This window comes from Raphanus sativus, chromosome 6 (genome assembly GCF_000801105.2).
Source record: "Raphanus sativus cultivar WK10039 chromosome 6, ASM80110v3, whole genome shotgun sequence".
Taxonomy (NCBI): Eukaryota; Viridiplantae; Streptophyta; class Magnoliopsida; order Brassicales; family Brassicaceae; genus Raphanus; species Raphanus sativus.
The window spans coordinates 23,611,831-23,633,259 of NC_079516.1; the positions used below are offsets into that span (position 1 = coordinate 23,611,831).

At 35.8% G+C, this 21,429-nt stretch overlaps 4 protein-coding genes across 4 annotated transcripts; 2 read left to right on the plus strand and 2 right to left on the minus strand.

Moving 5' to 3' along the window:
- Window positions 1-4,625: 4,625 nt before the first annotated feature.
- Window positions 4,626-5,315, plus strand: LOC130495663 (uncharacterized). Its single transcript, XM_056987094.1, has one exon. It carries the CDS (start codon window positions 4,626-4,628, stop codon window positions 5,313-5,315), a length of 690 nt encoding a protein of 229 aa, XP_056843074.1.
- A 1,523-nt stretch (window positions 5,316-6,838) lies between these two features.
- Window positions 6,839-8,416, minus strand: LOC108810107 (uncharacterized). The gene is made up of 3 exons (XM_056986817.1): window positions 7,946-8,416; window positions 7,364-7,841; window positions 6,839-7,288 (listed from the first exon to the last, which is right to left on the minus strand). Exons 2-3 carry the CDS (start codon window positions 7,489-7,491, stop codon window positions 6,928-6,930), a joined length of 489 nt encoding a protein of 162 aa, XP_056842797.1. The 5' UTR covers window positions 7,492-7,841; window positions 7,946-8,416; the 3' UTR covers window positions 6,839-6,927.
- A 141-nt stretch (window positions 8,417-8,557) lies between these two features.
- On the plus strand, window positions 8,558-10,123 carry LOC108810860 (vacuolar protein sorting-associated protein 32 homolog 1). The gene is made up of 7 exons (XM_018582936.2): window positions 8,558-8,704; window positions 8,813-8,936; window positions 9,046-9,145; window positions 9,233-9,318; window positions 9,403-9,494; window positions 9,579-9,687; window positions 9,770-10,123. The coding sequence occupies exons 2-7, from the start codon at window positions 8,862-8,864 to the stop codon at window positions 9,950-9,952; spliced, it is 645 nt and encodes a 214-aa protein (XP_018438438.1). The 5' UTR covers window positions 8,558-8,704; window positions 8,813-8,861; the 3' UTR covers window positions 9,953-10,123.
- A 7,330-nt stretch (window positions 10,124-17,453) lies between these two features.
- Window positions 17,454-18,923, minus strand: LOC108805610 (zinc finger CCCH domain-containing protein 20). Its single transcript, XM_018577534.2, has one exon. It carries the CDS (start codon window positions 18,842-18,844, stop codon window positions 17,774-17,776), a length of 1,071 nt encoding a protein of 356 aa, XP_018433036.1. The 5' UTR covers window positions 18,845-18,923; the 3' UTR covers window positions 17,454-17,773.
- Window positions 18,924-21,429: the final 2,506 nt, after the last annotated feature.

A 21,429-nucleotide genomic window follows, 5' to 3' on the forward strand; every position in this document is an offset into this window, starting at 1 on the left:
TTTTCATGCTACTCATACTTACCAACGTATCAAACATTTTTTGACACCAAATGCTTGAACTAAATTAAATACCAAGTAGGCTCGACCAGTAACAATAAGATATGCAATCGACAGAAAAACGATAAGCGAAAATAATTAAAACATAATGAAAGATAGATGTGATAAAAAAAGAAAACAAGAGACCCGTAGATAAACTTTAATTGAGATCCCAAGACCATTGTTCAGAAAACAAGAAGAACTTAATTTAATACCGATGTTGATATACCATTGTGTTGAGAGTGGTTGAACACCATCTCTGACAACGCTCGACAATTGGCCGATAAGAGTTTAATTCAAAATCCATGGCCAATGGTGATGTGATAAGGCCTTAGAAGCTTGGATTTAAAATTGACAGTTCAATGAGATATGAGACCTTGAACACTGTAGACAATTTTGTCATTTTGAATGGGGCCAAGGCCCATTCCAACTATTGAGGCTTATGCAGATAGATCCGGGTGACGGAGTACCTGCCGGAGTGGTGCAGTCACGGGATCCCCGAGAAGCAGAGACTGACGAAGCAGATGAGACATTGGTGGTGAAGGAGCGATGAGGTGAAACGACTGTATGCGGAGGGAGGGGTGTGCTGGAGGTGGAGGAGTTGTGGCATGAGGGTTGAAGGGATATGGAAGTGCAACAGAGAGTTGTCAGTTCTGGGTCTCGAGTTGGTGAAGATAACATATGGCGCAGCAGCGAAAGGACTTCTCGTCCAAAGGTGGCTCGTTTCGGCGAGGGGAAGAAATGACTCAGAAGAAGATGAGGCTAGATATATCATATGGTTTTTATAGGCTTTAAGGATGATATATATGTCATAATTTAGAGTTTTGGAATATGTTTGCAGTCGTTTTTAGAGCTTTCGCAGGTTTATTGTGTATGTTTTAGAGTATTTTAGAGATTCCAGAATTATTTGGAGGTTGGAAAGAAGTGACGCTAAGAGCATGCCCATTAGTGGTTCTTAAGGGGTTCATGGGCTCGGGTTCATAGGGCCGGAAGAGAAAAAAAATAGAAAAATGGGCTAATTAGCGTGACCCGTCTCTTAGCGGTGATCCGTCCGTAGCCGAGTTCAAGGCACGTGTCGCGCTGAGATTGGGCCCGTGTTTTCGAGTTGAAGCGGAGTAATTCGCGAAACCTTTCATTTTCTTTTATTCCGCAAAAGCTAGGGTTTTTTTCTCGTCTAGGCGATTCAGAGGCGATTCTCGTGCGACGCCGATTCCCGGAGCTTTTCACCATCAAATCGACGACGAACGGTTTCCTCCACGAGCTCAGGTTAGTATCTAGTACATTCGCGGTTATTTTGAAGCGTTTTGGCAGGGAAGGGTTGTCGGCGATTCTTAATCGATTTAGGGTTTTCGTAGTTGGGTTCAAAATCGTGTTGGGGCTTTCAATTAATCTTCATGCGGGGTTGTATTAACCGACTCATGGTTGGTTTGTCTGGGATTAAAAATTGATTTGGGGATTTAGGGTTAGGGTTCGAAATTGATAAAGGGTTACGGTTCTTAATCCATTATATGGGTCTCGTTTAAGGGTTTTTAATCGTCATGATGGGTTGATCTCATATTTTTCTATATACTTTGATTTGTTTGATGACTTTGATGACTTTTCTTATTTTTTTTTTGTGTCTGCTACAGATGGATCCCACAGCAGAGAGAAGAGACATGAAGAGGAACATTGAGTACAACAACAGCTTGCAATATGTGGCTGATTCGGAGTACGGGATACCGACAAAGTGTTACTGTGGTGGGAGAATGATTGACGAGGTTCAGGGGAAGGAGGAGAGAGACACTCTTCCTGGGAAGCGCTTCTTCACATGCATAAACTACCAGGTAATAATCTATGTTTCTGTTTATTTATGTTCTTTTCCTTATACTGATTTTGATGAATTGTTTTTTTTTATGGTTTAACCAAGGCTGATGGGCTCCATTATCGTCAGCCTTGGGTTCATGGTGTCCAGGAGGAGATCGAGAAGCTCACTAACCGCCTGCAGGCGGCTGAGAAGGTGATCAAGGAGGTGTCCATCCTCAGTCAACAGATTGAGTCAGTTGAGGTAATATCTTCTCTCTTCATTGCATTGCTTATCTCTTTTGGTGTTTCATTAGTGAAGAAAACGTATTAACTCATTTTCTTTTTGTTGTTTACATGTCCAGGAACAGGTTAAGAGGCTCTCTGGCCAGGTGGATGTTCTCAGTGTGAAAGTCGCTGACCTGGAGATCGTCTGCTTCGATTGAAAAGCAAAGGTAAGACTCAACTCTCGATTACTGTTTGTGTGTCTTCGTTTCCTGCAATTGTGTTTATTCTTTTTTTTTTAATATGTTAAGCGTATATAAACTGAACTACAAGTAGTTCAGTTTATAAACTATAAACTAGAAGCTTAAAGTATAACTAGAACTACAACTAGAAGCTTAAAGTATAACTAGACCTACAACCTTAAACTACAACTAGAAGCTTATTAAAATCGATCATAAATTCTATCTGTTTGTTGGTTGGTTGCTGTGGTGTGATTAATATGGAATTGTACTGAGGTTTTAAAAAATGTTTGCAGTGATTTGATAGTTAGAGTTTAATGAAGTTGTTGTGTGATCAATGTTTGGTAGTTAGAGATAAATGTAGTAGCAAATAGTAGTTTAAAAAGATAGCAAAGCCACTTCTAAAACACACACATATCAAACCCAAACCGAAACCAAAATGGAACCTTTAGCCCAAAACCCCCAAGCCTCTCCCGTTAACCAAAGACGCAAGTGGACAACCAAAGAAGACGTTGTGCTCATCAGTGCTTGGTTGAACACCAGCAAGGATGCCATCGTCAGTACTGACCAGAAGGCCGGAGCATTTTGGAAGAGAATCGTCGACTACGTCAACGGAAGCCCTCAGCTCAGTGGCGCCGTCCCTAGAGAGTAGAGTCAGTGTAAGCAGAGGTGGGGGAGAATCAACAAGCAGGTGTGCAAGTTTGTCGGCTGCTATGAAGCAGCTGTGAGGGAGCAAGCGAGTGGCCAAAACGAGAATGATGTCATGAAGGCTGCCCATGACATCTTCTTGAATGACCTTGGCATCAAGTTCAGCCTTGAACATTGTTGGAGAGAACTACGCTTCGATCAGAAATGGAAGTCACTCGCTGTGCCCAAAGAAGGTCCCAAGGAGAAAAGGAAGGAGGTGGTGGCTGAGGAGGAAGCTGCGGATGTTCGGCCTCCTGGTGTCAAGGCTTGCAAAGCAGCCAAACGCAAGAGGCAGGGTTATGATGAAATACATAGCATGCTTGCTGTGAAAAAGGAGATACAGCAACAGAAACTCCTTGAGCGTCTCCTTGCCAAAGACCCTACCCATCTAACTGCAAGCGATATCACCCTCATGGAGAAACTCATTTCTGAAATGATTTGAGATGGGTAATATGATAGCTTAACTTGGATAATATGATAGCTTAAGTTGGATAATATGATAGCTTAAGTTGTGGTTCATTTGGATAATATGATAGCTTAAGTTGTTCGTTTGATTGCTGTTTCTTGTGGTTCATTTGGTTACTTGATCTCGTGGTTCATTCATTTGCTTGATCTTGTGGTTCATTTGGTTGGTTGATCTCGTGGTGATCTTGTGGTTCATGTTGGTTGCTTGCTGTTTGCTGTTGTGCTCATCAGTATATATTTTTTTTTCTTTTGTCTTGCAGGTCACGGGCTGGAGTTGAAGTTGTATGGCAGGAAGGGAATGCACATGTTTATTAGCTTTATGGTTGTTGTGTTTCACGGGAAAGTGTAGAATTTTGTTTCTTTCTACACTTCATTTCAATTAACTTGTCTTGTTTCTTTGTACTTTGTACTTGTTTGGTTGCTCACGGGTAGCAACCACATGATTTGAACCTGTATCGGCAATGTAGTGTCTTGACTCTGCCAACTCTATATATATCGGCAATGTAGTGTCTTCATAAATTTGAACTTGTATCGGCTATACCACTCTGCTCTCTATCACTCTTCTCTCCTCTCTATTTGAACTTGCAAAATTAATACCACTCTGCTCTCTATCACTCTTCTCTCCTCTCTATTTCAACTTGTATCGGCTTTACCACTCCTCTCTCCAACAACCCTATCAACAACACTCTTCTCTCCAACAACACAATCAACAACAAGTATACTCTTATTAAACTTGTGAATAATTTATTTTTTTTCCAAAAAAGTATTGTTTCTTATTAAACTTGTGAATAATTTATTTTTTTTTCCAATAAAATTTATGTTTCTTATTAAACTATTGAAGAATTTAATTTTTTTTCCAAAAAAGAATTGTTTCTTATTAAACTTGTGAATAATTTATTTTTTTTCCAATAAAATTTATGTTTCTTATTAAACTATTGAAGAATTTAATTTTTTTTCCAAAAAAGAATTGTTTCTTATTAAACTTGTGAATAATTTATTTTGTTTTTCCAATAAAATTTATGTTTCTTATTAAACTATTGAAGAATTTAATTTTTTCCCAAAAAAGAATTGTTTCTTATTAAACTTGTGAATAATTTAATTTTTTTTTCCAATAAAATTTATGTTTCTTATTAAACTATTGAAGATTTTTATTTTTCCATTTTGGTTTTGTATGAAGGAAGAAGTGTTCAAGTGATGTCTTTCTCATCAGATGATGCAGCAGATAAACTAATTGAAGATACGGTTGACCAACATGTTGATAATTTTATCGACCAACATGTTGATAATTTTATCGACCAACAAATTAACAAGCCGAAGAGACGAGCTTATATCGAAAGACATAGGGAGCAAGGCCACGAAGACCTTTGGAACGACTATTTCAGTGAAAATCCTACATACCCACCAGAAATGTTTAGGCGGCGTTTTCGAATGACGAAGCCATTGTTCCTTTCCATTGTCGATCGCCTGAGTAATGAAGTTCCATACTTTCGTCAAAGACGAAATGCTCACGGAAGGTACGGTCTATCTGCACTTCAAAAGTGTACTGCGGCTATACGTATGCTAGCATATGGTCAATCGGGAGATACGTATGACGAATATCTCCGACTTGGTGAGAGTACCGCACTTCTATGTTTGGAGAAGTTCAACGAAGCGATAATACAATTGTATGGAGATGAGTATCTACGAAAACCTACACCAGCTGATCTTCAACGATTACTCGATATCGGAGAGGTACGCGGATTTCCGGGAATGATAGGCAGCATCGACTGTATGCATTGGGAGTGGAAAAACTGCCCAAGGTCTTGGAGAGGGCAGTACACACGAGGTCACGGAAAGCCGACCATTGTCTTAGAGGCTGTGGTATCACAGGATCTTTGGATATGACACGCATTTTTCGGTTTACCAGGTACCCTCAACGATATTAATGTTCTCGATCGGTCACAAGTTTTTTCTGACATTATACAAGGTCGAGCTCCTAAAGTTAATTTCACGGTCAACGGCCACAATTATCGTATGGCGTACTACCTTACAGACGGAATCTATCCGAAATGGTCAACATTTATCCAATCCATCCCACTACCTCAAGGTCTTAAAGCTGAGCTTTTTGCTGAAAAACAAGAATCCGCCAGAAAAGATGTCGAACGTGTTTTCGGAGTTTTGCAATCGAGGTTTGCAATAGTTAAAAATCCGGTTCTACTATGGAACAAGGAAAAGATTGGAAAGATTATGAGAACTTGTGTCATACTACACAATATGATAGTAGAGAACGAACGAAACACATATATTATGTCTGATACATCTGAGTTCGAGTCGGGAGAGTCAAGCAGGAGTTCACAGGTGGAAATCTCGCAATCTACGGACTCCCCTTCCAACTTTGTTAGTAGGCATGGCATTCAAGCTCAAATTCGGGATCAACAGAAACATGATCGTTTGAAAGCCGATTTAGTTGAAAATATATGGCAAAAATATGGTGATCTAGATGAATAATCTTTGTATGTTTTTGAATTTCCATTGTATTAAATAAAAAAAATTACAAATTTAAAAAAAAAATTAATATTATTTTATTCTTATGAATCCTATTTTCGGGTTCACTAATGGAAGAACAAAATTAATACGGGTTCGTCACTATTCACGGACCCACTTAAAAACAATAAAAAAATCCCTATGAATCCCTCCTTGGGGTTCACTAATGGGCATGCTCTAATAAGCTGAAGTAAAAGTCAAACATTAAGACCGGTGTCAATCTCTATCCACCATGGTGTCCGTCAACAACTATGTAGACAAAAGCAAACCCGACGAATTTAAAGCAACTTATAAGAATTACAAGTTTTGTCCAAAAAATATTCAACGTATTTACAAAGGAATCCTATACTTGATTCATACCTATATATAATTATCTTGACTTATTGTTAGGTTATAATTTATTTACTTTTAGAGAATTTTGGAGAAACAAGTATGAACTTTTTTCAGAGATTGATTTCGGACTCTTGTTTTTGCCACTTTGATTTATCTATGCAATTTATTCAGACTTTGATTATGTGGTCTTTGATTATGGCTGAGTAAACCATATGTTTGATTTAGGGTTAGTAAACCACATGTTTGATTTAAAGTTTTCTAAGGTTAATGATGAATTGATAATTGATGGAATTGCTAGGGTTATCTATAAATTATTCATCTTAATTGTTTTCAGTACTAGATTTAGATTGACAGCATGAATCTAGATCATAAGATAACTGGTAGAAGTGAAAGTTTTCTTGATTGCCAGAATTTATTAGGATAAATAACTATAATTGGTATAAAAAAACTATCTTGTTTTTGAGTCCAAATCCTCGAACTTAATTTTTCTGAATAATGTAGAAATCTAATTTTAATTATATAGTTGTATGATGGAAATACAGTTTTAATTATGAGCAATTGCATCTAATATACAAGAAAAAAAGATAATTTAGCTTTTTGGTAAAATACTGTTCTCTTTTTAAATATCCCTAAAAAGACCCTACATCTCGAGAAACTGTTGATACTCCCCTAGTTTGGTCTCTATCCCAGCTTGCTGAAACTCCATCGCCATTTCTTCTGCCGTCGACGAAGCTGTTTCTTCGCACAACAGTGATGAAGACGACGTATACGTCAAGTAGCTACTCGAGGAAGATAACTGCGTCTCCGGGACTACGGTGGTGGGATCGGAGGTCACGACGGAAAAGCTCCGGAGAGAAAAGTGAGACCTCCGAAGGTCATCAAGACTTTCCGACCAAAGAGCCTTGTTACGGTTGAACCGAGGAAAGAAGCGAATATAGCAGCGAGGTAGAGGGAGGAGGTGAAGAGAATGAGAAGCTCGTTTAGTATTTGCAGTACTCCTCCTACAAACAAATATGAGAACATAATAAAGCAGAGAACATGACAAATATGGTTTCTTGGTTGGCAAGAAAACAAACCTGAGATCGTAACCGAAGAGGAGACTGCCCATTGCAGCCACAATGCAGGCAACAACGACAAAAGTTGTTACATGGCCTTCTTTGTGTTCTCCATGGCAACTATCGGCTACAAAAAATCCTCCTCCCATGGACGTAGACGATTAAACCAAAAAAGATGCAGCGGTTCAGGGGCTATAGATGATGATGATGATGATGATGATGATGATGATTATGGTTGTTCGAGCGATCAAGAAGTTAAGAACTCAGAGTTTTCTCATCTTTATAATGCAAACTGATTGACGGAGAAGATGTATGACTCGGTCATTGATACATGGGTTTTGACTCAGTGAGTGATTGAGAAGAATACGTACGTATAGGGTTTTGACTCATTGAGTGTTTGACAGGTGTGTATACCATTAAAAGTCCCTCCTCTACTACCACCACCACCACCACCACGAGGACTCTGTTCTTCTCTAGACATTGCTCTCTTCACATCAACCTAATAAGAATTAAAAGGTTAGATTTTTATCATGGTGTAACCCAATTTGGAAACAAGCTCGAATTCGAGTTTAATTAACGAAAAAGTTTTGAACTTTTTCTTACATCTCTATTGTCGATGTGGTGTTTGCTCTGAAGAACCCTATCGATGACGGCGGAATCTGAGAAGGAGACGAATCCGAATCCCCTAGGACGACTTGTGGCTTTCTCTCGCATGACTGTGACCTGCGAAACCTCGCCGTAATTGCTGAAGTAGTCTCTCAAGAGATTCTCGTCGGTGTCCCATGAAATCCCGCCGATGAAGAGCTTTCCCTGATCCGATTCTATTGATTTTTAGTCTGTTTCGTTGTTACTAGAGAACCTATAGATTCGACACCGTGTGAATCTCTCTGGTGAAAAAGAGAAATTAGGGTTTGGGTTTGTGAAATCGAGTTAGAGAAAGAGATAGAAGACAGAGTTGGAAAATGGCTATAGCCTCGGGACACTTGTGTAATTTAGCCATCGCTGCACCATCCGAACACCAAATTAAAATTTTTGTTGCATTGATGTGCAAATATCTTATGTTTTATGGTTTTCTAGCCAAATACCTCTTTAATTATTAACTAAAAGCAAAAGATTTTTCTTACAAGAGTTCTACTTATCACTATCAGGAGTTCTACTTATCAAGTCTATAAAGAAAAAAAAGAAATATATATATGTTTTTTTAAAAAATCATTAGTAGTATTACAAAGTAATAAAGGATTAGGAAAACCAAATCACTGGAATTTATATAAATTTGCAACAAAAAAAAACTTCAAACACCGTTTCTTCTTCACTCGATTTAATCTCTCTCAATCAGGCAACCTTAGCATCGAAATCTCTCAGGTTTGTGTTTAAGAATCGATTAAAACACCTCAAAACCTTGCTTTTTCTGTAGTATAATCTTCGGCTAGACAGGTTGGCATGTGATCTAATTTAAAAGGTTTTCTGTAGAGTTCTCGAGTGTGATTTTCGAGTTATTACTAATCAAAACAATTGAGCAATGTTTACTCGGCTATTCCGTAAACCTAAGCAGAAGGAGACAAAAATTCTCCAAATATTAGAGAAGCTTAATGAGGTATGTTGGTTCTCTGTTTTCGATTCTCTTGCGTGAGGAAAAAGTTTCAATAGTGGTTTGTATATTTGTTCTTTCAATGCTTATTTTTATAATAATTGTTCTTCCTCAGACTCTTGGCATGCTGGAGAAGAAGGAAAGTTTGCTTCTCAAGAGAGCTGCTCAAGAGGTTGAGAGAGCAAAGCAGTTCACCCGTGCCAAGAACAAACGAGGTAAAGACCCTAAAATCTCCTTGTGATTATTATTATGAGAATATTCTCTGTGTAGAAAGATTCAAGAATGTGTTTGTAATCTTGCAGCGGCTATGCTATGTTTGAAAAGGAAGAGGGTCTATGAGCAACAAGTTGAACAGATTGGAACTTACCAGCTCCGTATTCATGATCAAGTAACCCTTCTTCTTTTTTAACTTATGAAATTTGTTACTACTACAAGGTATATTTTGAAGGTGTTTTTCTTTTGTGGTAAATAGATGATTATGTTAGAAGGTTTTAAAGTAACAACAGAGACTGTAGATGCTTTGAGGAGTGGTGCTTCTGCGATGAAAGCTATGCAGAAAGCAACGTACGTGTTTATTTAATCTAGCTTTATGATTGAAGCAGCGACTCAGTGTGTACATGTTTTTTAACACACATGTGCGTTTTGCAGAAACATTGGCGATGTAAACAAGACAATGGATGAGATCAATGAGCAGGCAGATAACATGCGACAGATCCAGGACGCATTGTCTGCTCCATTTGGATCTGATTTCGATGAGGTAGACTTTCCCTTCATTTAGAAAACACACACACAATCTCTTATCACCTTTTCTCAACATGTCTTTATTGGGAAAACTACAGGATGAATTGGAAGCAGAACTTGAAGAACTTGAAAGCGCAGAGCTAGAAGAGGAACTTCCTGAGCCAGTAAGACCTGTTCAAAACCTTCCTAAAGGAAAGCAACCGGCTCGTCCTGCAACTCAGAAGAAACAGACTGCTTATGAAGATGAGCTGGTTGCATTACAAGCTGATATGGCTCTCTAAAAGGTCTTCAACTGCAAAAGTTAAAGAGAAACTAGGGTTTTGTTTACTGCAGCGGAAGCTGGTCGTCTTAGAATATGAGGTTTGTGTGTGCATTATTTAAACACAGAAGGAAGAAAGTTTGAATGTGTATAAGGATCCGAGTCAAATTCTTTTGAAAGTTTTTTGTCTAAATTCTTTTATTTATCTACATGCCTTCAAAGGTTTCAAAAAAAAAAAAACTACATGCCTTCAAATTCAATTAATCAAACACTATAAACGGCTGTACTTCCTAGTGAGTTTCTTTCAACTAGTTGATAGTCTTGAACTCTTGATCATTATTATTATTCTTTTTGAAAGTTTTTTGTCACATTCTTGATCATTAAACATTATGTGTATAAGGATCCGAGTCAAATTCTTTTTGAAAGTTTTTTGTCTAAATAACTTTTATTTTAATACTTGGCATTTGTCTTGTAATTTCAAATAATTTAAATAAATTACTTAATACGTAATTTGATTAAACCAAATATTCAATTTTACGGGTTAAGTACCGAGTAATGGGGCAGTAAGAAGTGATTTTGCCCACCCCATTGTCAACCTGTAAAAACGTTTTACTTCACCTCCTTATTCACCTATCGGAAATCACAAATCAACACTACTTGTTCATCTTCGGTTTTTACGGGTTAAACGGGTCGGGTTATTCGGTTTACGGTTCATTTGGTATTGGAATTATCACACCCGAAATAAACCGAACTAAATTTCGGTTTGGTTCGGTTCGAAAATCGGGTTTTTCGGTTCGGTTTTAAATATTATTATGTAGCCCGAATTAAACCGAAGTGATACTTTCTCGGTACATTCGGTTATTTTTTAAATATTTTTTTCGGTTTTCACAGTTTTCTTGGTTCTTTCGGTTATGTTTCAGTTTGTTCGGTTTTTATGGTTTGATAATAATAAATGAAAATTTCAGATTTGAACGATCCATATTTTTTTTGGTTTCATAATGTGATGTCAATACATTAGAGTTTTTTGACAGAAACCACCAAAAACAAAACACATCGTTCATACAACTTCATATTTTAAACCGAGATTGAAGAGGTAGACCAAAAACAAACACCATCTCCTTCTCTTCATACCTGTCGTTTCTTTTAACACCAAAAACTAACATCATCTCCTTTTCTTCATAACTTCCCTAGCTTCACCTTCACCAATCACAACAACATTAAAACCAATAAGAATCAGCAGCAGTAAAAACATATTTTTTTTTAATAAAAACAGAGCATGAACATGAACCCAAAACAGAGCATGAACATGAACCCAAAACAGACAAACTGAGTACCTTTCACATACCTTAGCCTAACTTGGTCCTGTCTGTGAGTTCCGAGAGTCTATAAAGGAAAAAAAAGTCCATTAGTTAAGAAAATTAAATTTTCGATACCATTAATAACTCATAAGTAAGCAAACTCCATTTGTTTTAAAACTTCCCCAATGACTCAAAGAAGTCAACTTCTTCCAACATTTGAGCCAAGGATGCAACCGGTGGTTGAGACTGATTTGAAGACCGCATCCATTGTTGTGTGCAAATCAAAGCTTCGATCATGTAAGGAGTCAAAGAACTCCTATAAGGATCCAAAATTCTCCCACTGGTGCTAAACGCCGATTCAGAAGCCACAGAAGAAACTTGAACAGCGAGAACATCTTTGGCAAGTTCAGACAAGACATGGAACTTTACACTATTGCGCTTCCACCCGGACAAAACATCATAACTTAAGCCTAAACCGTTGTCCCCTTTTGGCTCAGTTTTCTCTGTCAAATAAATTTCCAACTCACTGCCATTGTCACTTCTCCTCTCGCTAGCCATCTGGCTGTAAAGAGAATCCATCGTCTCATACCCATCATCATCATCTGATAAATCAAACATAGCACTAGACAGCTCAAGGTCTCCATGGTCGCTTGTGTCTTCCACTGCATCAGTCTGGTCTGGTTGTCCAAACATGATATAGTATTCATTATACAAGTTCTTCAACACCTGTGTCACTGAAGTGTGAAGCTTTTTACATTCTATAGTGCCCTTACCATAGAGCTTCTCGAAGCACAAAAAAGCAAACTCCATCTTGTTTCTTGGATCAAAGACACTACCAATAATCACAAGCGGATTCATATTCATCAAACCATCCCAATATTTCTCAAACTTGTCCCTCATGATGTGTGCTTGCTTTCTGATTTCCATATCACCACTGCCGCACTTGGATATCAGATTCCTCTCTATGGTAACAATTTCATGGTAACAGATGGTAGAAGTTACCGATTTGGAAGCTGAAAATGCTAGAGTGCAGTTGAAGAAGATCTTTAGAAACTTTTTCAGCCTTTGCACTTCATCCCAATCTGAAGAAGTTGGTGGACCAACTCGTTTTTTCTTTTCCTTCTCATCATCTTCAAGGAAGTAGTCACAGTACAATTTGTCCTCACCCAACATCTTCTCAAAAGCCACCCGCAACTTCAGAGCAGATTTCAACATAAGATATGTTGAATTCCAGCGAGTCAAGCAATCTAAAGGCAGACTGCCTCTTGAGACTTTTCCTGTCTCACACCTCAGCTCAAATGACTTCAACCTTTGGAAAGATGATCTCACATACTTAACAGCATTTCGGATAGCCACAATACTTGGTTTAACCCTTGCTAAACCATCCTTCACAACCAGATTTAACACATGAGCACTACAACGCATATGTAGGAAATCACCATCTTGAACTAATGCAGCAACTCCTTTCCACCTCATAGCTTCTGCAAATAACCTGACAGCAACATCATTGGCCTTTGCATTATCAACTGTAACTGTAAACACCTTCTCAATTCCCCATTCTTCAATGCAATCAATTAGCTGTCCTGCTATTGTCTCTCCTTTGTGATCAGTGATTGGCTTGAAACTGAGAATCCTCTTTTGAAGTTTCCAATTTTCATCAATCCAGTGACATGTTATCACCATGTAGTTGTAAGAAGTTTTAGGTGATACCCATATGTCTGTAGTAAGTGAAACTCTCTTCTTACCAACACCAAGCAAATTCTTCAAAGAAGCCTTCTCTTTCACAAACATAGCAGCAATTTCTCTAGTACATGTCCTTCTTGAGAATGTCTTGTACATTGGTAACACATTGAAGCAGAAACGCTTCCACCCTTCAGATTCAACAAACGAAAATGGCAACTCATTGATAACAACCATCTCATTCACTGCTCTCCTAAATCCCAGCGGATCGTACCTGATAGCCTGCATATCACCGTTATTGTCCATACCCAACCCCTTCTGCTTATCACTTTCTGTAAAAGCCTTAAACTGCTTGCAGCGACCAATGTGACCTCTCATTCCACTAGTTCCCGCCGATTTTGAACACTGCTTATTTCTAAGCCACAATAGCGACAACTACTCTTTCCTGCAGGGTCTTCCAGTTCAATGAAATGTTCCCATACATCAGCTCTTTTGGGAAACTTCTTCTTTGGCTTTGGTGGTAAACCAGAAGCGCTTGGCCCCTGTGTCTTTGTTCTTTTGTTTCTTGTGGCAGGTGGTCCTTCAGCTTCCATATCGATGTTCTCTCCAGCAGACATCTAAAAGTGTACAAAAAAAGATTAGAGAAGTAGATTACAGAACAAAGCAAGATAAGAACTGAAAAAAATTACAGAACTTTATAAGAGAAGAAGATAAGTTGAACAGAGTAAGATAAGAACAAAGTAAGATCTATAGATAAAATCATAAAGTACAAACTTGATAAGAGAAGAAGATTACCTCAGACAAGATCGAATGAGATGATGAAATCAAAGTGGAAACTTGCTTTACGTTTTCTGATCTTTAGAAAAGTATTATAAAACGTTAGAAGGATGTTTGTCGGCTGAAAAGAAACAGAAGGTTAACACTTGCACACATTTATATATGAAACCAAAATTGATTTTCGGTTTAGGTTAACCGATCGGTTGGTGTTTGCCGAACCGAACCGAACAGTAAACCGTTGTATTTTAAAAAGATGTCTGATCGGTTCCTGGCTTATCTTCATGGTGAAACCGAAAACCAAGAAACTCGGTTCAGTCGGTTCGGTAACATTCGGTTTCATCCGAAAGCCCAGGACTAGTTTAATGTATTTACATCCACTTACAGTCTTATGTTTAATCTATTTACATCCATATTTGACCATTAAAAATCTATTTTGTCATTTTTTTCATTTTTAGGTTTAATGGCGCGAAAATAATCAAACTAACCTTGTTTTCAATCTCTTGGCTTCAATTTTACAGTTACTTTTTTTTTTGCGATTTTGGTAGTTTTTATTATAATTTTGTATGTTTTCATCCAAATATACCAAATTTAAAGCATAAATATAATTATGAACTTAAATCTATAAAACGGTGATATAATTCAATCTTTCTATTTATTACCAGAATATCATCAAAATGCCTCGCAACTATTCGGCTGTGGAAACCGACTTTTGAATAGAGATTAGTAGTTTAAAAAACATAATTTTAAATATATGTTTTAAAATAACTCATATCATAAGAATAAATATTACTTAATACCATATATATCTATCTTCTATATATATAAAGTATACTTTTTTCTCTTCTTGTGACATGTGGAAGGAAGGTTTGTTGACATGTGTCCCATTTTTTTTTTTACATTTTAGGTCTTTCTTTTTAAGATTATTGCAATTTGACTTATCACTTTCTAATTATACATTATCTAATCCTTTTCATACTAATCTTTATCGTTTAAAATTTGATAATCTATTTTATTGGTCACAAAATGCAAGATGAATACAGAAATAAGTAAAATAATATAAATATATTTTAAATATTTAATTTATTCCCAACTAAAGTTAACATAAACTTTCAATATTTTATTATTTTTATTTTATAAACAGATTATATATTTATTATAGTATTAAATAAACTAAGAAGAACAAACTAGATAAAAATTGCATAATCTAAGCATAAAATCTCCATAATCACATTAAAGAAAAAGGAAAATGCCAAAAACACTAATTCAATAAAGGTTTAAAATTAAAAAAAGGTCAAGAACGAAGACTAATTTACCTCACTTAACATAGAGTATCTTGGTTAGAACAACCATAAGTCACAAAATGGAGAGAGGACGAAAACATCTTAAAAGAAAAAAAATTCAAATAATTGAACAAAATAAAATACAATTTTTAAATATTAAAACTCTTAATTTTAGAATCAGCAAATGTCTAAATGTAAATTTATTGAAATCCAATATACTTTACATCAGATATTCACTTCACCACTAATAAGTTTACTATTATACAACCAAAAACACAGTATTGAACAACCAAACACATATTATATTAACAAACACATTATTAAACAAACAAACATATATTATATTAATATATTACCTATTACTACATAACACAATAAAAACACCAAATATTACTCTTAACAAATAAAAACATAATTACATCATCTAAAAATCATATTTAACAACGATAAAACAATAAGCGCGGAACACGCCCTAGTATATATTATTTTTGCTGAAGTCTCTTACAGTAGAGCTATCAATCTTTTCTCTAATCATTTTGTCATGGATTATGGTATTGATGCCGACCCAGAGAAAAAGAAATAGTGTATGATGATGATTACAATTCAGATCCTATATCGAATTTGCATCACACAATTTCGCTATAATTTTAGTTAATATTTAACCAGATCATAGTTTCCATTTTGCTGATAAGATATATACCGGAGAGGATAAAAACATAACAATTTGCTTCCACTTATAATATTATTAGTTATTACCAATAATAACGATGACTAATGAGTCCTCTAACGTGTTCGTACAATTGATAGGTTTCTTCTTTTCTGAGTCACTTATTATAGTTGTCTAGACTAATAATGACTATGCAACTCTACCTGGTTAGACTTTTCCTCTATTGACTTAACCACATAGATTCATTTTCGCCATTCATAATTACCATAGCCTTTGAATGTTAAACGGCATCCCGCACCGCAATTAACAGTAACAAAATTTTTTACATATATCATATATCTATATATTTTTATAATTATTAGAATTGCACCGCAGTTAAACCGATTGTTTCGCACCGTTTAATCCGCAGTCACCATTCGGAATTAGTTGGGTTGTAGGAAGTTAATTTAGCTTTAATTTTTGTCTACAACTCTAAATATCACCAATTATATTTTATATTAATTTTTAAAGCTACAACCAAATAAATAAAGTTACAAAAAAAAAGGCTTTAAAAGTCTTGTTTTCTAAAACTTCATTTTTTTAGCTGTAGTAAATTTTAAAGCTACATCCCTTAAAATTAAATCAAAATATTCTACTAAAATCTAAAGTAATTTTTTTACAGTTATAGCTGAGTCAATCACCCAATATAGTTAGGTGTGTTTCATGAAAATAAATAAATACGGATTCCGTATCTAACAATGGACCTACATGTCCCCTTAAACGATATAATAAACATTATAAAACTCTATTTTTATCTAATGTGCGTTGCCTAATCCCATTCGGATAAGATCTATGACTATTTTGAGAAGTCAATACGCAAAAGCATATAAATATTTGAGTTTAAACTTTGAAGCGAAATATAAAAGGGAAAGACATCGTTAAGAGTACGTCGTTATCATTAAATTCATGTTGAAGCAATTGACAAACACAGCATAAGAACATAAAGAGGAAGTATCCCATTCTTTAACCAAGAAATACGACACTTGTTTTTCGTATTCCACAAAAAGGTTATTAATAGCATCCTCTGTATATAATTGTTTTAGGAGTTGTTTTTCTAAACCAGGTGTGTATCTTTAATACCATCAAACAAGAACGTAACTCGATCGACCAACTTCAACAGGTCTTTGTCAAAAGAAAAAAGTCTTCAACAAGTTAACACGAAATTAACAAACAGGAAACAGTAGAATAAGAATAAGCTGAAGAAAATGTAGCTGCACAAAAAGAGTTGAAGAAAACGTAGTTGCACAAAAAAAAAGAGTTGAAGAATATGTATTTCGAAATAAATCCAACATCCAACTACAAGTCGCACCAAATTAGATTTATTTTCGCAAAAAGAAATAATAATAACTTGACGAAGATCCATACAAAATTCCAATTAACTCCTACTTAAGAAGACTAAATATCATGTCTATTTTTTTGATCAACAACTAAATATCATGTCAGTTATCATATTTCATACAGGATGGGTTCAAAACCGTGCAACGTGGTCGAGACTTATTGAGATCCATCAGTTAACTTATTATAATTTCTCTTTTAACTTCTTGTTTACTAAAAGTTGATTACTATTTTTCTCCCCAAAGGACACACGAGTACAACGACCCATCCCAAACTCGACAAGACATAAATTGATCACCGACTTGTTTAAAACATAATCACACCCTCCGATAATAATGTTTCCGGACTTTAATCACATCGCAAAAATCACTTCACGCATGCCTCTAAATAAATAGAACCAAACAAATCACTAGTTGAAAAGAAACATTAAATAAATGCACACTTAAGTGATCATAGCAAAAATAATAATTTACATACTCATTACGTTCATTAATGATAAATTACAAGAGTTGCATCCAGCATAATAAAATAAAATTACAAAAATACTCAATATTTTATACTAGAGTTTAATCATATAAAAATCCTAAGCATCTCCTATACACTGAGAAAATCTCCCCTGATGATACAATATTATATATTAGAAATATGAAATCCGTGAATAATATTTACACATTTTCAGAGAAAATCCACGATGATGATTAATAATTCTTTTAGTTAATCCTTATCCACGACATTCAGATATCCGAGGGCATCCGGGTCGGGTCAAATCACATCACCAGCTCAGAGACCCACCCGACATCAGGAGCTTCACCTGAACCCTGAGACAGATCCGGGTCAACCCGATCCATGCAGTTTTCCTTGCTGAGCTTCTCGAACATCTTCGCTCGCAGTTCACGACCCGACTCGACCCGCTCCATCGCCGGTTCTTCCTCCAAACCATTATCCCAAATGTCCACATAACCGATCTCCGGTCGGGTCGGGGTATTAGGTAGGCTCCGAAACCCGGGACCCAAGACTGATCCACGTGGCGATCCGAAACCAAAGCATCTGAACTGATTGCCGGAGGAGGAAGGAAGTGATTTCACTTTATTAAGCTGCAAATTCCTCATACAAGCAACGACGTCGTTTACAGAACCACCAGACCCGAGTGAACGACTGAACAAAGAAGAAAACTCCGAGTCGTCTCGTGGACTCACCGGCGGCGAACCACACGACGGAGAAAACGAAAACTGACACGCCCTACGTATCGGAGACACACCGTCGAACGAATCAACTCGATCGGGGCTTTGGTTCGGCAAAACCCTAAGCTGATCCGGCGAATGAGCGAAGAAACAAACACGACGGCGACAGTTACCACCGTCTTTACACGGCTGAGTCCGGTAACGCGCCGGATGGAGCCAGCACTCGAAAACGCCGTGAGAAAACTCACACGCGTCCCCTTTCTTGCAACCGCCTTTGCGAAACTCAGGACAAGCCGTGCCGGAGTAGTGGTACTTCCTCGGATCTCGACGGCGAGCTTTCTCTCCGGGATGAGCGTAAGGACACTCCGTCCAGTCGTGGCTTCGGCCACGAGTGCATCGCCGGACCTTAAACTCGTACATCCGGAAATGATCGCATGAGTAAGTATCGATTGCTGAATCCGGACCCGAGAGTTCCGGGTCAGAATCCGGATCTGGCTCGTTCGACGGAAGATAACGCTGTAACGCAGCCAAAGCCTCGATCATGCTATTTCCGCCGTCAGGACTTCCGTAAATATCAACCGCCGTTAGATCGTCGTTAAGTGGCCATGGAGGAATCTGAACCGTTGGATAAGCACGATGAGTTTCTCCGATCATCATTTTTTTTTTTAGTTTTGAGAAGAAATAAAATCACATTCGTGAGTTTGTTTTGTGTTAGCTAAATCTCCGGCAAGGCTTTGGTTCTATATAAACTGATGCTGAGTAGTGGGATATGCTTAAACCACGATGAGGTTAAACACTTAACCATGGTTAAGTTAAGTTATCTGCTTTTTTCAACCGCGGTTAAATCCAAAGTGAGTAGCTCGCGTGACGAGTCGGTGAGATAGGAGTGACAAAACAGCGGTGTGAGACTTTACCACGAAGCTTTATTGAAGACGTGGACGAGTTGTATGTTGCTTTATGTGACAGCTCCGTGAGCGAGCGGCTGCGAAATAATACAATTGATTTCTTTTTAACTCTCTCTTTGAGTTCCGAAGGCGGTGGAAGGATCCTTTGGTTACGCTGAAAAACGACAAAAATTATTGTTATGATCCAATTATAATGATTGTTTTAATTTTCTTTGTGTTTCTATTTTTGGTCGTAAACACAAAATTAATACATAATGCAATTATCATAAAAATATATTACACAAGTTTAATCTTTCAAAAATATAAATTATAACTGTATACAGAATTTTAGTAAAATGAAAATAGTTTAAAATATCAAGATATATCAAAAACAATACTCCCTCCGTTTCATAATACTTGATGTTTTACCATAGTGCACAAAGATTAAGAAAATTGTATTTTTTAATAAAAAATATTTTAAAGATATAATTTTAAAATCAATTAACCAATAATAAAAAAAAATTGTGAAATCTAATTGGTTGAACAGTTTCCAATAAAGTTAAAGTAACCTTAAAATCTCAAAACTTCAACTAATTTGAAACAAAATTATCTTTCTAAAACATCAAGTATTATGAAACGGAGGGAGTATATAATTTCAGAAATCATAAAACCAAGAAAAAAAACGTATATCATTAATTTCATAACCATCTCCACACCTCAACATTTCCTGTCCAAAGTAAAATTAATTGGTTAGTAAATTAAGACATGAGTACAGATTATTGTCAAGAAACTAATATTTTCATTAGAAAACATATACTAATGATTGCCAAATTTTAGCAAAAAAAAAAAAAAAAAAAACATATACTAATGATTTTGAGAATTTAGATATTTTTTACACGGAAGAGAAGGATAAAACGTAGGTGTCTGTGAAGAAGAAGACATGTTGGAACAAATTGGGAATAGTAACGTTAAAAGACATTAAAGGAGACTCTCTTATGCTTCTTTACTAAAACTAGAAGCAATTCCACCGCTGTCTCTCGTTTATCCTCTTTTCATTTTCCCTTTCTTTTTCGTTGGTTTTTTACTCAAATTTTGTTAGGTGTATTTAAGGGAAAAAAGACATTTGGTCAAAACTCTTTTATATTGAAAAGTGTTTCATATAAAATGTTTTGCATAATAATAAAATGAAAACTGCCAAACAAACTTTAAGTTTCAAAATGCAACAAAAAAATTATGAGCTTTTACTTAGTTAAAACCAAATTTCATTTTAATTTTCGTATTTTTGTTGGTTAAGCGACTTTTAGTATTTGAAAACAATTTTCGATCTAACTGTTAATTTTTTTTGTATCAAAAACAAAACAATTGAGTTAATAGAATATATAATTATAATAAATAATTTTTGAACTAAATAAAATTCATGCTTTTGTTTTAAAATTTAAATTTTAACAATTTTGACCTAAAAATAGTTATTTTGACTTAGTTACTTCTTTAAAATTGTATCTTCGATTCAATACTATATTATAATGAAAATAATCCAGTACAATGATCACATGAACTTGTAACTAATGTCCTAACAAAACCATTCTCGAATGTTTTCTTTTACAAGTTACTCAGTGATCTGATCGAAATTAAACCAAATATTATGCAAATTTGATTCATTAAACCAAAATTACATAATTTTAATCTATAAAACTGAAATCAGATATATCAAAAATTATATGAAGCAATCTTTAAAACTTAAATTCAGCTAAGATCATATTTAATATATATTACTCTACTCTTTACACTAACACGGTGTTTAGACTGTAAAATATATAGAAATGCTCTAACACATGCATGTTTTTACTTATTAATTGACAACTCCAGAGTAGCTCAATAATACTCCATACCAAACCATTTTGTAAATATTAACGGTCTCAATCGTTTAATAATAATTTTGTCAGGACAAAAATCATTTCTGATTTATTAGGCTGTGCTATTTGTTAGGTTTGGGAATTAAAATCCGACTCCGCGATCCGATCCGGTATCCGCTCTGATTCTGTCCGAAAAGACGGGTATCTGAGGAATAAGGATCCGGTAGTGTTTCTACGTATCCGACGGATTTGGATACGGATCCGGGTAGTGAAATTTTAGGTCCGGATATCCGAATCTGAATCCAGACCTATTATATATTTAAAATATTTATAATTATATTTATATGTGTATACCATATATAGTTTACATAAAAAAATAACTAAAATTATTATTTTATTAAATTTAAATAATTTTTCAATTGTATTTTTTAAAAATAAATTTAAATAGACTAAATAAATGGTTAATTAGCTAATTTTTAATTTTTTTTTTTAAAAAGTTCAGATC

What these genes read in the sequence shown, in the direction of transcription:
- LOC130495663 (XM_056987094.1), top strand. Translation starts at nt 4,626, where the DNA reads ATGTCTTTCTCATCAGATGATGCAGCAGATAAACTAATTGAAGATACG.
- LOC108810107 (XM_056986817.1), bottom strand. Translation starts at nt 7,491, where the DNA reads ATGGGAGGAGGATTTTTTGTAGCCGATAGTTGCCATGGAGAACACAAA. An exon ending in CTCTTCGGTTACGATCTCAG is followed by an intron (nt 7,289 to 7,363) that starts GTTTGTTTTCTT and finishes ATTTGTTTGTAG; the next exon opens with GAGGAGTACTGCAAATACTA.
- LOC108810860 (XM_018582936.2), top strand. Translation starts at nt 8,862, where the DNA reads ATGTTTACTCGGCTATTCCGTAAACCTAAGCAGAAGGAGACAAAAATT. An exon ending in TATTAGAGAAGCTTAATGAG is followed by an intron (nt 8,937 to 9,045) that starts GTATGTTGGTTC and finishes GTTCTTCCTCAG; the next exon opens with ACTCTTGGCATGCTGGAGAA. An exon ending in AGCTCCGTATTCATGATCAA is followed by an intron (nt 9,319 to 9,402) that starts GTAACCCTTCTT and finishes TGTGGTAAATAG; the next exon opens with ATGATTATGTTAGAAGGTTT.
- LOC108805610 (XM_018577534.2), bottom strand. Translation starts at nt 18,844, where the DNA reads ATGATGATCGGAGAAACTCATCGTGCTTATCCAACGGTTCAGATTCCT.